Below are 15865 nucleotides of genomic sequence, written 5' to 3' on the forward strand. Positions count from 1 at the left end.
TACTGCAACGAGTGTGTTGTAAGATCCCAGAGTGAAAGCTCCATTTCTTCCATCTCTGTGTTCTTGGTGCCTAGTACCATGCCTGGCATGTGACTGGCTTTTGGCTGCCTGCCTGACAGGAGGGCTGAGGGGACTCTGGACTGGGCTGTAGCAGAGAACAGTCGAGTGGTCCATCCACCCTTCCCAAAGCTGTTGTTTTCCTTTTAGAGATATGATCTCTGTGTTCTCCAGGCTGGCCCTGAAATCCTGGGCTCAAATAACCTTCCACCTCCAGCTACCTGAGTAGCGAGGATGACAGGTGCATCTGGCTGTCCCCAACTTTACACACACTTTTCAAGTTTTCTTTTTATTCTCTGACAGTCTTATAAATGTATATCATGAATTTTAGTCCTTTTTGCCCTGTAGCTTTGTCTCATCCCCATTTCTCCTGCTGAAATTTTCACCCTACTTCTTAACAAGTCCCCTCATGCTTTCATGTTTCATGAGTGTGTGTTCCGTGCGCATGTGTGTGTGTGTGTGGTGTGTGTGTGTGTGTGTGCGTGTGCGTGTGTGTGTGTGTGTGTGTGTGTGTGTGTGTGTGTGTGTGGTGTGTGTGTGCATGAGTCCCTGTGCACACACCCGTGAATGTGCACCTGTGTGTGCATGTGTGTGCGTGTGCGTGTGCGTGTGCGTGTGCGTGTGCGTGTGCGTGTGTGTGTGTGTGTGTGTGTGTGTGTGTGTGTGTCCCAGAGCTTAATTAGGGTTGTCTGCATGCACAATGATTGGAATTTTCTGGAGCATGGGCAACTTAGCAGCAACTACACCATTGAAGACAATATTGCACACGTCTTTGAGATTTTGTTTTCCTATTGAAATTTACAAACAAAATTGCCTTTAGCTTCCCCACCCCCAAACAAAACAAAACAAAACAAAAATACCCCATGAACATGCTGAAGAGAAGAAAAAGCATTCTTGCTACTGTGAAATGAGACACATGCTAGCCGGCTAGGACTCATGCTTCACTACAAATGACTCCAAGGAGCTAGCTGAGGACTTCTGTTTCCCCATCACCTCCTGGCATGCTGGTTTATTATGCAACACAGACAGTCATGGTCAGCACTGATTCGGATCCTTTGACTAAGGACTCTCTGCAAAGCGTATAGGGACTATTCTTTGACTTTCAGCCCTTCACATGGTGTAAGTTCCTTCCTGGGGTAAAAGTAAGTTGAAATTTTGTTTTGATTCGATGAAGAGTCATTTCACTTCTTTCCTGTAAAACATTCTATATGCATCTTTTATAAAAGCGTCTGAGAATATCCCAGGCTAGATATAACAAAACACCGTAGATGGAGGGGTTTCAACAGCAGACATTTATTTCTAGACAGTTCTCCCCGGTGGAAAGTGCCTCTTCATTGTGGTTGACTTGGACCCTCCTAGGCGTGTGCTCAGGGGAGAACAATATATTTGTTTTCTTTATGTGCACTAATCTTACCATGAGGCCCTACCTTCCAAAGCCAGTTACCTTCTAAAGAGCTTACATCAAATACATCAGGGGTCACAGCTTCAACCTGTGCTAATAAAAGTCTTGCGGACACAGACATCCAACTCGTAACAAACACTGATGTGGACTTTTCTATGAGAATGTAAACGTAGACAGATCCTTCATCTGTGGCTCCCAAGGAAGGTTCTAGAAAAAAATAATTCACTCTACCCTTTGTGTAAGGCTTACTGTGTGCTCAGCACTGTTGTTTCTGGAAGTACAAATAAAACTTGCCTGTTTAATGAATCTTAATATAATACTAAGGCTCAGGTCTTTATTCTCTGAGGAAAACGAACATGAAATGTGTGATTTTTCAGCACAGAATTAAGTAGGTTTGAGGAGGAAAGGAGAGAGTTCTCTAGTTAAGGTTCACGAAAGGACTTCTGTTAGGTGCCCGCTGCTAGAGTGGAGTCAAGAGAAGCTGAGATAATGAGTATCAGGCATGGTGTTTAAAATGCGTGAATGGTGGCTAAAGTGTTTGAAATCTTTCTGGAGGCATCTGGCAAACATTCGTTGTGCCTTGTGTACATGGGACAGAGAGAGCCAGGCACCACGGACATGGCTGCCTGAGAGAATGTGGTTCTTCCTCAGATCGGGAAGAGGATGGTGAGGATGTGCTGCTCAAGTGTTCGTGCAGCCTGGCCTGGCTTCTGGAAGTGGGCATAGAACACAAGGAACTGATGCACAGCCACTGTAATGCCAGGAGATGCCCGGAGCAGAGCAGGGCAGAGCTCATGGCGTGCTGTTTGTCTTTATCGCAGCATTAGAGAGACCTGGTTTTACAGAAGAAGCTACGGAGGCAGGCTTACTCTACATTTGGATGGATTTGTCAGTAGCTTAGCGAGAACTCCCCACACATCTGTTTGCATCTGGAGCTGCTCTGTGCCAGCTGTTCATAGGAGGCGCCAGTGCATTTTAGAACAGGTGACTGTCAGTCACAACACAAAGAAGAAAGTCTCTGGGAGACTAGGTGGAAAAAAAGAGGATGTTAGAAATGTTTCTACACAGCCAACGGGACATTGCAGCACAGCATCCTGTGTTGTGGTTTTTCTTTTGGGGGGGGCAGTTTGAGCTAAATCCCTCAGAATTCATCCCAGAGGTGATGCTCATCTAACTTGCGATTTGCCTGGTGGTGGGAGGGCCCCACCACAGCGTCTGTTCTTCTGCACCTGCGGGCAATTTTCCTCAGCAACTTCCTCTTACACGGATGTACTTTGCAAGGTGAATTCTCTTTATGGCACTTGTGTGATGTGTTTATCTTGTGATGATTTTCACTGGACCGTGAACCAGGGAGTGGGCATCTTATTGTAAGGGTGTTAACCCTTCAACTAATAAGGCTTCTTTTTTTAAAAGGTCTTTCCTCCTCAGAGCAGATCTTTCTGAGGTACAACTGCTTGAGGAGTGTTGCGGCTGTCATCTCTCTCTATGGCCTCAGGCTATCTGTGCTCTGCAGTTTTATATTTCCTTGGGTTTTGCCCTTCCTGACACATTGTGCTTCTCCCAGCTCTCAGCACAGGCTAGATCACACAGACCCTTAAAACTATCTTTGGATGGTTTCCAGGCTTTTGAAAATATCACCAACAAGCATTAAAGTTAAGCCATGGAGAAATGCCTTTTGTTTTAATGAGGTAGCAAGTAAGTCCCATGGGTATCTCGTTGAAATGGAGATCTTGATCTGTAGTTCTGGGGTGGGCACTTGTGCAAGAGCACATGTGTGCATGCACACACACACACACACACACACACACACACACACACGTAATTGTTACCACTCTTCCTCTGTTCCATTGCCCCCCCCAAAAATACATATGATATCACAGATTAAAGTTAGAAAGAAATACCGTTTGATGAGATCGATTTGTTTTGTAATTGTTGGCATTTACTCTATGATCTCATGTATCATCAAGTTTTGTAATAGTACAATATAGGCTTACTAGGTAAAGATGTAAAGGGCCTGGTGAGATGTCTCAGGGGGCAAAGGAGTCTGCCACCAAGCCTGCTGGCTTGAGTTCTATCTCAGGAATGGACTCCCACAAGCTATCATCAGACCTTCATACATGTGCTGTGGCATGTATGCACACCATACACATACACACAAAAAAAGTGTAATAAAAGGAATTAAGAATGTGTGTTCTCTGAAGCGAGGCTTACACTGAGATTATTTATGTTATGCAACTTTTTGTGTGTGTGTTTGTGAAAGCCAGAGGTCAATGTGGGGCGTCTTTTTGCGACTGTTGTCAACCCTTGTTTTTGAGACAGGGTCTCTCACAGGACCTGAAGCTCATTGATTTGGCTAAGCTGGTGGTTGGTCAGTTTCAGGGAGCCACTTGTCTTTGCAAGTCTGCCCCCCAAATGCTGGGGTCACAAGCACATGCCTTCTGACTTTTTTTTAGGACTCAGTGATTCAAACTGACTGTTAAGATCATGTTTGCCTGACAGTCCCTTTACCCACTGAACCAACTCCCTAGATCTCTTTAGCTTAAAAAATGTTTCATTAGCATATGTTAGTCACACATAATAATGAGTTTCATACATATACATAATACATTTTGATCATCTCTCCCTCCTCCCCCCATTACCCTCTATTGTCCTCTTCCCAGTCCTAATGATCATCTTCCTTCCTTTTACTTGTGTGTGTGTGTTTGCACTACATTTTTACTTGTCCAGCCAATCACTTACTAAATCTATGTGAAACTCTCTCCATCTGGTGTTGAATGTGCCGATCTTTCTTTGTAGTGTCAAAAATCAGTATACTAATTTCAATTTATTCATACATTTTGTAGTTACTTTGAGTGCACAGCTTTGAGCTTTTCATATCTTCCTGGAGAATCGAACCCTGAAATGTCTGTGTCTATTGCTGCTTCTTTTGTTGCCTTTTCATCTAAAGGTAACACAGGCCTTGGGTTTATTTGGGATAATATTTGCGTGATATGTTATCATTTCAGATCATTCTGGATCTGTTACTTCATTGTTTCCTGAGTCATGTTTTAGATGTGTCTTTCATCAACAATAATTTGTTTTTGTAAATCCATCTCACAGTTTTTTAAATAGCAGCATCAAGGCGTTTGTTTGCATGTACTGCTGCTGTCACTAATACGCTTGGGCAATGTTCTAGCATCTTACTTTTTACTGTCTTTTCTTCTTTGCAGTTTTCTTAGTTATTTCCTTTTACTAATTTGAAATTTCCATTAAATCCTGTCTCTCATTCTCTACCCGAGTTCTACTCCTGAACCCAATGAAGGGCTCTGGAAATTTGTGGTTTTCTATTTTTTATAATTGCTCTTGTGCCTTTACTTACAATTTCTTAACATTAGACATTCTCATCATATATTTTAAGTAACTCTAAATTGACTGTGCTAACTCGTTCTTGAGTAATACTTAGCCTTTTGAGCACCCGGCTTCTTGCATATTTTTATTACTTAGTGCTTTAAGTTTTTTAAACCTCTCAGATCAGACTAATTATTATTCTCTATTAATAATTTTTGTTCCGTGTTCCTACATACTTAACAGGTTTCAGTGGCAGGACTAGGCAAGTCTAGGTCTTTCTCTCTGTAGAGCAGATGAAAGGTGAGGTGCATCGGATCCGATTTGTGGGTGTTGTTAGATCATGTTGTTTATCAATAGAGTGAGAATAATTTGAGACACACGTGTGTTAATTTGCTCACACTTTCAGCTGAGTGGTCCCCTGAAGACAGATTCTGTTACCCAGAGCCCCCTTGCTTAGAACAACAGATAAATGACTTTCAAAGGCACAGTGTTGACCAGGGAGGCCTTCTCGGTGCGTTTCAGGGATGATGTCACGGAACACAGCTTGCTTGCATAATCTGTCCTTCTCTCTTTGTCTCTGTTATCAGTTCTTTTTCTTTTTTTTCTGTATAAAAATAGCCAACAGTTTATTTTTTTCCTTTTTTTTTTCTCCTAAAACTTTTCACAAAGAACTTCAATTAGAATATTGACTGTTTGATGTATGGACCATCTCCACCGTTAATTTTTCTAATCTCTCAGTCTGACTTTAATTATTTTTCTAGTGTGGGTCGTGACCCCTTTGGGGGGGTGTTGAATGACCCTTTCACAGGGGTCACCTAAGACCATCAGGAAACACAGATATTTACATTATGATCCATAACAGCAAAATTACAGTTATGAAGTAGCAACAAAATAATGTTATGGTTGGGGGTCACCACAACATGAGGAGCTGTATTAAAGGGTCACAGCAGTAGGAAGGTTGAGAATCACTGGGCTAGCTGTTCTGCCTTCTCTTTTGTTATATATATATATGACATATATATATATATATATGACATTCCAGATTTGTCCTACCACAATATCACACCCTCTGGATTTCTTTTTAAGTTATGAACTCTAACTTTGCACAAGTGGGAAAGACATGTTTATAATTAAACAAATAGTTGTAAGATGAATGCCACAGGACCACTGCCCAGGTCAAGCAATAAATCATAATTCGCAAGACCTAGCCATGCCCTACACCCTCTCATGATTTAAACTCTCTTTTCCCAACCACTACACTCACTTGCGTGGTAATTATTTTTATTATTTTTACATGCAGGTTTATTATCCACATATGAATCCAGGAGCAATGTAATTTAGTTTCTGTTTTAAAAAAAAGTGTTTTTGACTCTGTGTGTGTGTGTGTGTGTGTGTGTGTGTGTGTGTGTGTGTGTTTTGTGGGTGCATGTACATGCATGTGGACTCCAGAGAACACTTCATGGGTTGTTCATTTTTTGGGAACTTGCCCTGCAGGCAAGGCTGGCTGGCTGGTGAGTCCCAGGACCTGTCTGTCTCCACCCCTCTTGTCTCTCACTGGCATTACACAGAACACCACCATGCTAGGCTTTGTTTGTTCTTTATCGTGTGTTCTGGGGGATCAAACCCAGCTCCTCACACTTGAAAGGCTTCATTGATGGTGGTACCAGCCCAGCCCCTGTCCCCAAGTTTTCAGTAACAGAAACACATGTATTGTTTATTGTTTTTTAAATTCAATGTTATGAGATAAATTCATGCTACTTTATGTGGATTTCTGCCAATCATTTTCTTTCTATATAATATTCTGGGGTTTTTTTTTTGAGACAGGGTTTCTCTGTGTAGCTTTGCACCTTATTATTTTAAAAATACAGGAAAAGAACACTAGTCAACACCAAGCTAATGATTTATGTTGCTAGATGTGGTTATAGAAAGAGTCTGTTGTTAACTGATTTAATGTTCACATAGTAAGTCAAGTGCCTTTATTATCCCCACCTCCAATACAAAGGACCAGCTATAGAGACCTATAGAGAAATAACATGCCCAAGCATCGGAACAAGCTGTCTAATATATATATTGACTCCAGGATCTACAGGCTTCGTTGATGTCATTCAGTTTCAGATTTTCCCACTGGTTACTTGATGTTTTCACTTTCCTGAAGTTGGTTCCTTAAGGACTAAATCAATATTAAGGCTATCCTGAAAAGTCTGGTTTAAGTGCCCCATGTAAGTTGCTGATTGGTGGTTTCTGTTTGAGGCCCATAGGTGTGTGCACTTTTTTCTACACGATTTCCGTGTGTCACAAATTGCCACGCTTCTTGGTACGTTTGCTGTCCTACGTTTACCGTTGTGAGCGGATGGTTTTGCCATTCCAGTTTATCCTCCTAGGCACTGATTTCCAGTTCAGGCATCCGGCTTTTCTCTTGACTCCTCGTCTTCAATTCTCTTTCACGGCCAGCCTTCACCAATAGATGCTCTCTCTCTGTTTGTGTTGTGTGTATTTTCCATGCCTTTAACTTTGCCCCCTAAAGATCTCCTTTCCAGAATCTTCTAAGGACAGGCTGCTAGTGAAAGCTTTGGAAAGAATCTGGAATGACACCTTTAGAGTGGGTAGACTCCTGGGCTATGCTTTAGGTCTGGATTTGGTTGATGCAACAGATTCCACACATACTGACTTGTGGGCCACATTTATGTTTCCTGTGACTGATCCAGTTCTCAGGAGCTGCATCTTAAATCCCTGTCGCTCAGGTCAGCCTTAGAACAGCCAAGTTCAGGTGGAGATAATAATACTGAAAGGAATTAAACAACTTGAACAAGCTAAAGAACTTATACGGAGCAAAGCTGGGCTTCAAACCCTGGTCCTCCTGTTCCTTGTCTGTGATCATGACCTCTTTAGAGTTATAACTGGGAAGAATTGACATTGAAATTCATGTGCATATGTACTGTAACATGAATTGCTAAACGGTCTTATTAATAGAAAACCTGGAGCCAGATATCGGGGTGAAAGCTGAAAGATCAGAGAAGCAGAGCAAGCCAGCCACAAGTTCTTACCTCTATGGAATCCTCAGTCTAAAGAGAGCGAGTTCCTGTTTCCTCACGCCTTATATACCTTTCTGTGTCCTGCCACATCACTTCCTGGGATTGAAGGAGTGTGTCACCACTGCCTGGCTCTGTTTCTCTCTTGTAGCCCGGTGTGGCCTTGAACTCACAGAGATCCAGGGGGATCTCTGCCTCCCGAGTGATAGGATTAAAGGTGTGTGCAACCACTGCCTGACCTCTATGTCTAATTTAGTGGCTGGCTCTGTCCTCTGATCCCCAGGTAAGCTTTATTGGGCTACAAATATATCACCACAGTATACCTCCTGTAACTTTATTTCTCCCTTTTGTCTTGCTTTGAATCAATGAACATTGTGAAGTAGTTTGTATCTGCCCTTGACAATTTGCGTCTATTTGTCAATCCCTTGACAGGTTCAGGGATTGCTGGTGTGTAAAAGAGAGCACACAACCTTGTTTGCTTAGCTCCCACGGACCAGCGGATGAGTGTGAGAGCACACGTGTCACAGACACAGAGCCAGCTTTACTGTTTTTCTCAGTCGTAAGCTCACGTTGTGGTCATGGCAACCGTGAAGCTGTCTTAACCTTCTCGTCTCATTTTCTTAGCAGACAAGGATGTGAGCAGTGCGAGCTATAACCTGTCGTCTGCAACGGGCAGTTACTACAGCTGTGTCAGCCAGATCACCATCGGTGAGTGATCGCAGCAACTGTTCTAGAACAGGGCTCACCTGGGTGGGAGGGCGGCTTAGGAGGGAACGTGTCGAAAATGCACCTGGGGAAGAATTGATTCTCACAGCCAGCCGCGTGGGCTCGCTCCCTGCGGCGCCCTCTTGTGGATGCTTGCCGCCATTGAGAGGAGTTGGAAAACCTCGTCTACAGTGAACTAACTAGTCTTGTTCTATTTTAATAACTTTCTAACATTCTCTTAAACACTCTCATTGGTGCATCATCTGAACTGTTACACACTTATTATTATCACCATTGAGTTCCTTTTCAATACCTGTGGAGCATTATCAAATGCTCTTTTAGAAAGAAATCTTCTGTAACTGCAAATAGGAAATTAATGTTAGGAAATACTACCTGGATTTTCCCCCCCACTGATTCTTGGAGTAAGGGTGTATCCCTTCTGGTCTGAAGAGCGTGGGAAGCAGGTGTTCGTGTGGCGATAAAATCCAGAGTCAGACTCTCCTTGTTAGGATCTGAACCGAAGAGAACCAGACAGACATAATGTTCTCTACCTCCTCATTGCCCTTTGGCACCTAGTCAGGTTTACAATCTTGGCCAGCCTGGAAGGCACTCTGTGGTCTGAGGAACCCCGTGTGTACTAGCCACCCTGTCCCTGCCTTCTAAGAAATGATGTCTCCACATCCTACAGTATGTGACATTGGAAGTCTGAAGTCCGCAGACTGGGGCATAGTGTTCTCTTCCCTCCCTGCCTCAAAGCCTGCGGGACCCACAGTGCGTGGGCAGAGCACAGTGTGTGCACCTGAACTCTCCTACCTAAGCTTAAGTGTATTTATTGTGCCCTAAAGGGGAAGACCAACATTCTTTATTTTCCTGTTTGTTGAGTCCGTTCTCTCTACTTCTTTAAAAATGTTCTTGCGTCCAGAATCTTAAAAAGTAACTTACCAAAAAAAAAAAAAAAATTTAGTGGTAACCACAGCTCATGTTTATTTTGTATCTGTTGCCATTTTACTTACTAGGAACTCTGTGAGATATCTTTTCATTGTACAGATTAGGAGAGTTATTTTTTTTGCCATTCATCCAGTTATTAATATGCTCAGGATTTCAGTACAAGTCTGTTAGACTCAAAAACCTGTGCCTTGAGACTCTAGGCTGTGGCTCCTTTAACTGCCACGGTGGGGAGCTCTATAAAATAATGATGAAACTGTAAAATGGATTTAAATTCTTTTGATTATCAAGTTGCCCAAGTATATTTGAACATAAAACTAAACATAGACACCTTCTGTTCTAAATAGCCATAAAAATCGCATTGAAATTAAAAATCCTATAAAGCAAAATAGCCCCCCAATTCCCTGATTAGTTTAATAAAGTATGTGCTGTGACTTTCCTGGGGTGCAATTGCTGCTTGCAAGGCAACAAGCTAGTAGTTATAGTAAGAAGACCTTTGACCCCACACCGTCCTTCTGGGTATTTCATGAAGGGTCTACACTCTCATCACCTCTGTCTAATGTACTAGAAAGTCTGTTACTGCTCACTGGCATGAGGGTCCTGAATCTTTATTTGGTGAGTACACCCTAACATATCTACCCCTCCTCACCTCTCATGAAGTCTGTGGATTGCTATCACTTCATTCAAACACCAAAGCAGACTCAAGCATTGAAGTTAAATGGTAGAACTTGGCCCAGAATTTTGATTTTTTTTTTTTTTTACTGATTAACTTTAAAATGAAGAATAATGACATTAAAAATCCTCTGGGTCCACCCTTCAGAGCTAGATTGAAAATAGCAGATACTTGAAATGTTTTTAGAAATATTTGCCAGTCATTGGGAGGCCATAGAGGGAGGGCCTGCCGTAAGAGAATGAGAAGTTGACTGACCAGCATGGACGAGAGATGATTCTGAGTGGGCTTTCTGTGTTTCCTGTGGGAGAATTTGGTGTCCTAGGAGAGTTAGTGGCTGTGACTAGTCTTGATTTGAGACAGCAATAAACCAACTGTGCAGGGTTAAGAAGCACATCCCGGGGGAGAGGGATAGGATAGTGTTCGAGAATACTCACTGACTGCGTCTGAGGGTAGACAAGTGTGCTTTTCGTTTTGTGATTTTGAGTTAGAGTGACAATGAGTCTAGCCACTGCCAGAAATACGTAAGTTTGGAAAAGGATGCCACACATACAGTCTAGATGTGCTGGGTACAGCCATGATAGTGTAGATACGGGTTGTGCATGAAACTCCTTAAAATCCCTTGTAGGACATTGGAATTGTGGGTAGAATGGTCAGGGGATAAATCTAGAGGCACTGTCTGTGGAGAGGTCGGCCGAGTCTTTGGGATTGCCCAAGATTATGAGAGTAAGAGTTGCTACCTTCAGTGTGCAGGAGGCCGAGGACCTGCCTCTGAGGGAAACCCAGATAGGCGAGAAAGGAGCAGAGGGAAGAGGATGAAGCAAGCACATTTCTTGAAAATCCAGAGCAAGTCAGAGGTCACAGTCAGCTGTGGTGACAACCCTACAGGAGGATTCTGCAGGAGGATTGGTGGGCCCTGGATGGAAGACATTCCCAATGGAACTGGAGGAAGGGCTAGGAGGAATGATAGAGTCTTCTAAGAAACTTTGGGGGCAAGGTTTTCCCTAAGTGCTGTTTTGAGTACTTTTCTGTATTCACTCATTTAATAGTAACAAGGTCCTGAGGTAGCTATCACTATTGCCTCCACTTTATAGATGAGGAAACCGAGACCCTGGAGAGGTAAGCAATCGCCACTAGATTCACTGGTACTGAGAGAACTGGGGTTTAGGACCTTGCTTCTGTTGGAAGGCACTCTTGTGATCTGGTCTCTTGCACACAGGAACAAATGAGGTCTTGGCCCAGGAGCTGTAGCTACCACGTCAGGATGTATGGGTTATACTGTGTCTCCCACAACGCATCTTGAAGTTCCAGGCTTCCATGCCTGTGAACATGCATGTGTATTTTGAATGTCGTCACATTAGGATGACGTCATACTTGCTTAGTATGGACCCTAAATCCACCAGTGTGCCTTTAATGCGAGGGGTTACAGAGTTATGAGGGACAGCGCCATGTGATAATGGAGTAAGATGTCTGTCAGCCAAGGAATAGCAATGAATTTTAGGAACATAGGAACCAAGAGAAAGGCAAGGACCAGATTCTGGTGGAGCTTTTAGAGGCTGCATGGTCCTGTGACACCTCACTTTAGATTTCTACTGTCCAGAACTATGAGACAATACATTTCTGCTATGTTTAGCTGTATAGTTTGTGGCACTTGGTTACAGGAGCTCTACAAATCTAACCTCTGAAGGGGAGGTGGGGACAGAAGCTGCCTAGTCTTCTCCAAAGGTGACGATGTAACCAAAAGATTCCTGTTTCAGGTCCCTGATTGGCCAAGACCATAAGGAACTTATTATTTCATTAACAGAAGGCCAGAGGCAGGCCTGTTCTTCTAAACTGTTGTGAGAGGTCTGCTCCCCTCTGCCCTCTCGATGGTTTATCCTCATGGTGGCAGCCACAGGGTGGAGAAAGACACAGTGGTTCCTCCTCCTCCTCAGGCCTCCACTGGAGGGGCCTCAGCAGACCCGGCTTGTATCATCAGGTTTACGGGGTCCCGTGATCATCCCTGAGCCAATCAACTCACCTTATTCCCATCAAGGCCGCTTGAAGCTCCGGACAGGTGTGTGGGGATGAAATCATCTGGTCTGAGTCGTAGGGCTCTTCAGGGATGGGACAGATTCCCCAACAAAGTCAAGGCTGTTGAAGAAAGAAAGAGCATAGGATTCTGCAGAGGCAACGGGCAGCATCCACGTCCTACAATCTGTCCAAAGTCCAGGCACTTTGGTAACATTCATGGTAAACACAGAAAATGGCTGAGAACTCTACACACACAGTGCTAGAGCCACTGGTTCAGGGAATAGTCACCTTGCACAGTAGCCTCATGGGTGAAGATTCTGTTTAAGATCCAGGACTTGTGTGGCTTAATCCCTGCATGAGCTGCTGCAGCAGAGGTGTCAGAAAGGTCCCAGGCCCAGAAAAAACCACTCTTCCAAACCCTCCCAATATGCCTTGGCTCTTGGCTGACTCCTTATTTTATGGTGGTTCTTACCCACGTGTTGAATGTGCAAGAAGCCTAGAGGCGAGGACCACCAGTGTCCTCCCCAGACGGCTGACAGCGCTGGGCATGCTTTCTAGGGTTTCAAGCCTTCACAGTTTTGAGTCTGGCAAGTGACAGCGTTGATGTTGGGCTTTGGTTTTGTCTTGTTTATTCTTATTTTGGGATGTTGAACTTAAAGGGAACTGGCACACCTGTTGCCACCTTTCAGGCGGGCAGGAATGGTGTTGCAGGGGGCAGCACGGGCCTGCCGCTGGTGTGACGTCCCTGCCGCTGGTGTGACGTCCCTGCCACTGGTGTGACGTCCCTGCCGCTGGTGTGACGTCCCTGCCGCTGGTGTGACGTCCCTGCCGCTTGCCTCTTTAATGCCAGCTGTTCTTCCGGTTGGCTCTTCCCCCAGAATACTTTGACCTCATTGCTACTTTTAAATTTAGAGTGCCCCATTTATATTTGATCATAATTATGTGATTCTTCTTATAGCTCATTTGTATCAATGAAATGCATTGAAATATTTGCTAGTGAACTCCGTTTTCTGGAGCAAATGTTAGGAAAGGCTCCAGCCCTGTGAACAGGGTCTTTTCAACATTAAAGATGTTAAAAATTAGCTATGATTTTGGATAAGACCTGGTAAAACCTGAAATTTTAGAGAGTCCAGAGTTTTTTAGAATCTTCAAAAATTACTTTTGAAGGAAGAAAATATACATATAGTTATGTTGAATACAGTTATGATAAATTTGACATGTGTTTTAGGTAGATATTTAGAGTTTACAATGTGATATTTGATATATGCAAGATGTATAATATATAATATGCATATAATCAGATAATTATTAAGAAAGTTAACATAGCTATTGATTCCCGGTTTCCTTTAATTTTGTGTATGGTGTGTGCGTCTAACATCTGCTCTTCTAGCACATTTGCAGTGTATAATACAACGTCATTAACTCTAGTACTTATGTGGTAGATTGATTTATCTTTAATGACTAAAATGTGGTGTTCTTTGACCCACATTTCCACATTCCTTCCTCCTATTCCCCTGAACTACACTTTACTCCCGGTTTCTGAGTAGTCGACATCATTTGACTTTTCCTTCCTCAAAGACTGCATAGATAAGTGAGGTCGTGTAGTATTTTCCTATCTGTGCCTGGCTTGTTTCACTTAGCAAAATGTCCTGCTTGCTTATTATACAAGTGGCAGAGTCTTTTTGTTAAAGGCTCAACAATGGCCCATTGTTTATAAGTTTTCCCATTCTTAAATTAAGGGACACTTGTAGAGCCTTGAACACATTTTCACAGTGTGCTCTGTTCTTGGTAATGACTCTAGGACTTGGGAAGGTGGAAGAAAAAAAGAAAGAGACTTGTATGTGTATGTTTTCAGGACTGACCATTTGGTCCCGAATAACCAATTGGTGTGCACGTCCTTGGTGTGCACGTCCTTGGAGAAGGCCCTTTCTCCTGCTCTCAGTGTGCTCCTTAGTTGACTGCGCCTCTTTGTCTAGGACTGAGGCCTTGTGAGCCTTCTCCCCTTACACACTAGTATGCATATTGGTGTCGTCCTGCTCAGGTCATGCTTAGGAAGCCATACTGCTGAGACTTTATGGATGTAGCTTCTGACATTCTTTTTTTTTTTTCCGCTTATAAGAGTTTATTAGAGATACAGGGATAGAGAGTGCGCAGGCCTGTGGGAGAGACACGTGCGTGGAGAAGAGGAAGAGGAGAAGAGGGCCGGGAATATGGCGCTCCGCTTTAAAAACTGGCTGGGGGCGTGGCCAGGTCACGTCACTACTCCACGCATGTACGTAGATCACATGGTCACATTGCACGCTTACGTAGCCATGTAACGTCACGGATTCTGGTCACGCGAGATGCCTTGGCCGGAACTTGCTAGGTGGAGGTGTCCGGCCTGACCGGAATTGGCTAGGCGGAAGTGTCCGCCTGGTAAATGCGACCGTTGTGGGGGGGGAGGCGTGTTGTGAACCCTTCATTCCCGACTCTTTTATTTTTTAAAAAAAGAAAAAATTGTGGTTGACTGGGTACGGGGGCGACGTTTCTCTCAAAGACTGCTTCCAGCTGAATAGTGGGCGTTGGTTGGCTCTTGGGGGTGTGAGGGGTATCTTGTGAAGTCCGGGGATGATGGTGGAGGTCCTGGAATGACGTTCTGCCATCTCCTGGTTCTGCGGCTGTCCATCCGTGCTGCTGCTGGGGACCTCCCATTTAACAAGATACTGTTGACATAGAGAGAGCTTAGAGAGAAAGAATCGTTATTATTTTATTTTGAAGTTGGCATTTGTCTGAGGTAGATTTGGCCTGTCCAGATAGAGGCATGTGACATTTACCTGAGGTAGATCTGGTCTTAGTACCCTGCTTAATTTCTATCTGAGACAAGCCTCATTAGAAGTAGTTCATTTAAGGCACCTGTTTTCCTTAGGCAAGCCTTGCTGGAGGTAGTTTATTTAAGGCACCTGTTTCCCTTATTAGGTTAACACTTAGGAAACACTGGTGATCAGTTGCTGAGTATTGTACAATGATAGACTGTTGTATTACATTTTTCCTTACCGCCTGGATATTTTTGATGGTCCTTTTTGCCTCCGGCTCTGTGTGGCCCTGGTTGGGAAAGGGAGGGGTGATACCTTATTCCTCTGGAATTGGTGACAAGGCAGTGGATCCTGATGTCCTCTGGAGCTTGAGAATGAGAGGCCCTGTTTGTTTCACTGTATATGAAGAGAGATTTTTCTGGGATGGAGGTGAGATAAAAGGTTTTAGGTGAAACAGGTGGACCCAGTGAGGAAAGTCCTCGAGTTTAGCAGCTGTGGGGGTTACAAGAATTACCTTGAAGGGTCCCTGCCACTTAGGGGAAAGAGGTAAAGGGCGCTGGCCTGGAGGAAAGAGAAGAACCTGATCCCCAATGTGTATTGGAGATGGGCAAGGATTGTCACACGGCTGAGGCAGTGAACAGTCCGCATAGCTTCATAGAATAGACCTTAGGTGACATAAAAGAGGAGTTAACAGTCTATCTGAAACAGTTGGAGGCTTGGAAAAAAGACCTGGTGTTAGAACTGGTCTGAGGAGATGGCATATGGGTAAGATCGAGCTGTAGCCCTGAGGAGGTGGGAAGCCTCCAGCATGGCCATTATATGGCCTGAGTTAGACACGGATCCTCCTTTTGCTGTGAGAAGTCCACGCTCCCTCCAAATAACAGCATGGGACAGGAGGATATGAAAAGCATATTTGGAGTCTGTA

General features: G+C 43.8%; 1 protein-coding gene across 2 annotated transcripts in view; it reads left to right on the plus strand.

Annotated features, from left to right (window-relative positions):
* Ano4 (anoctamin 4) overlaps window positions 1-15865 on the plus strand; it is a 395425-nt gene that overhangs the window by 8012 nt on the left and 371548 nt on the right. For both annotated transcript variants that reach the window (XM_037196832.1, XM_028880306.2), the window contains exon 2: window positions 8443-8523. In XM_037196832.1, coding sequence (XP_037052727.1) covers window positions 8443-8523 — 81 coding nt within the window. The remainder of the gene's footprint in view (window positions 1-8442; window positions 8524-15865) is intronic.

Source organism: Peromyscus leucopus, chromosome 18 (genome assembly GCF_004664715.2).
Source record: "Peromyscus leucopus breed LL Stock chromosome 18, UCI_PerLeu_2.1, whole genome shotgun sequence".
Taxonomy (NCBI): Eukaryota; Metazoa; Chordata; class Mammalia; order Rodentia; family Cricetidae; genus Peromyscus; species Peromyscus leucopus.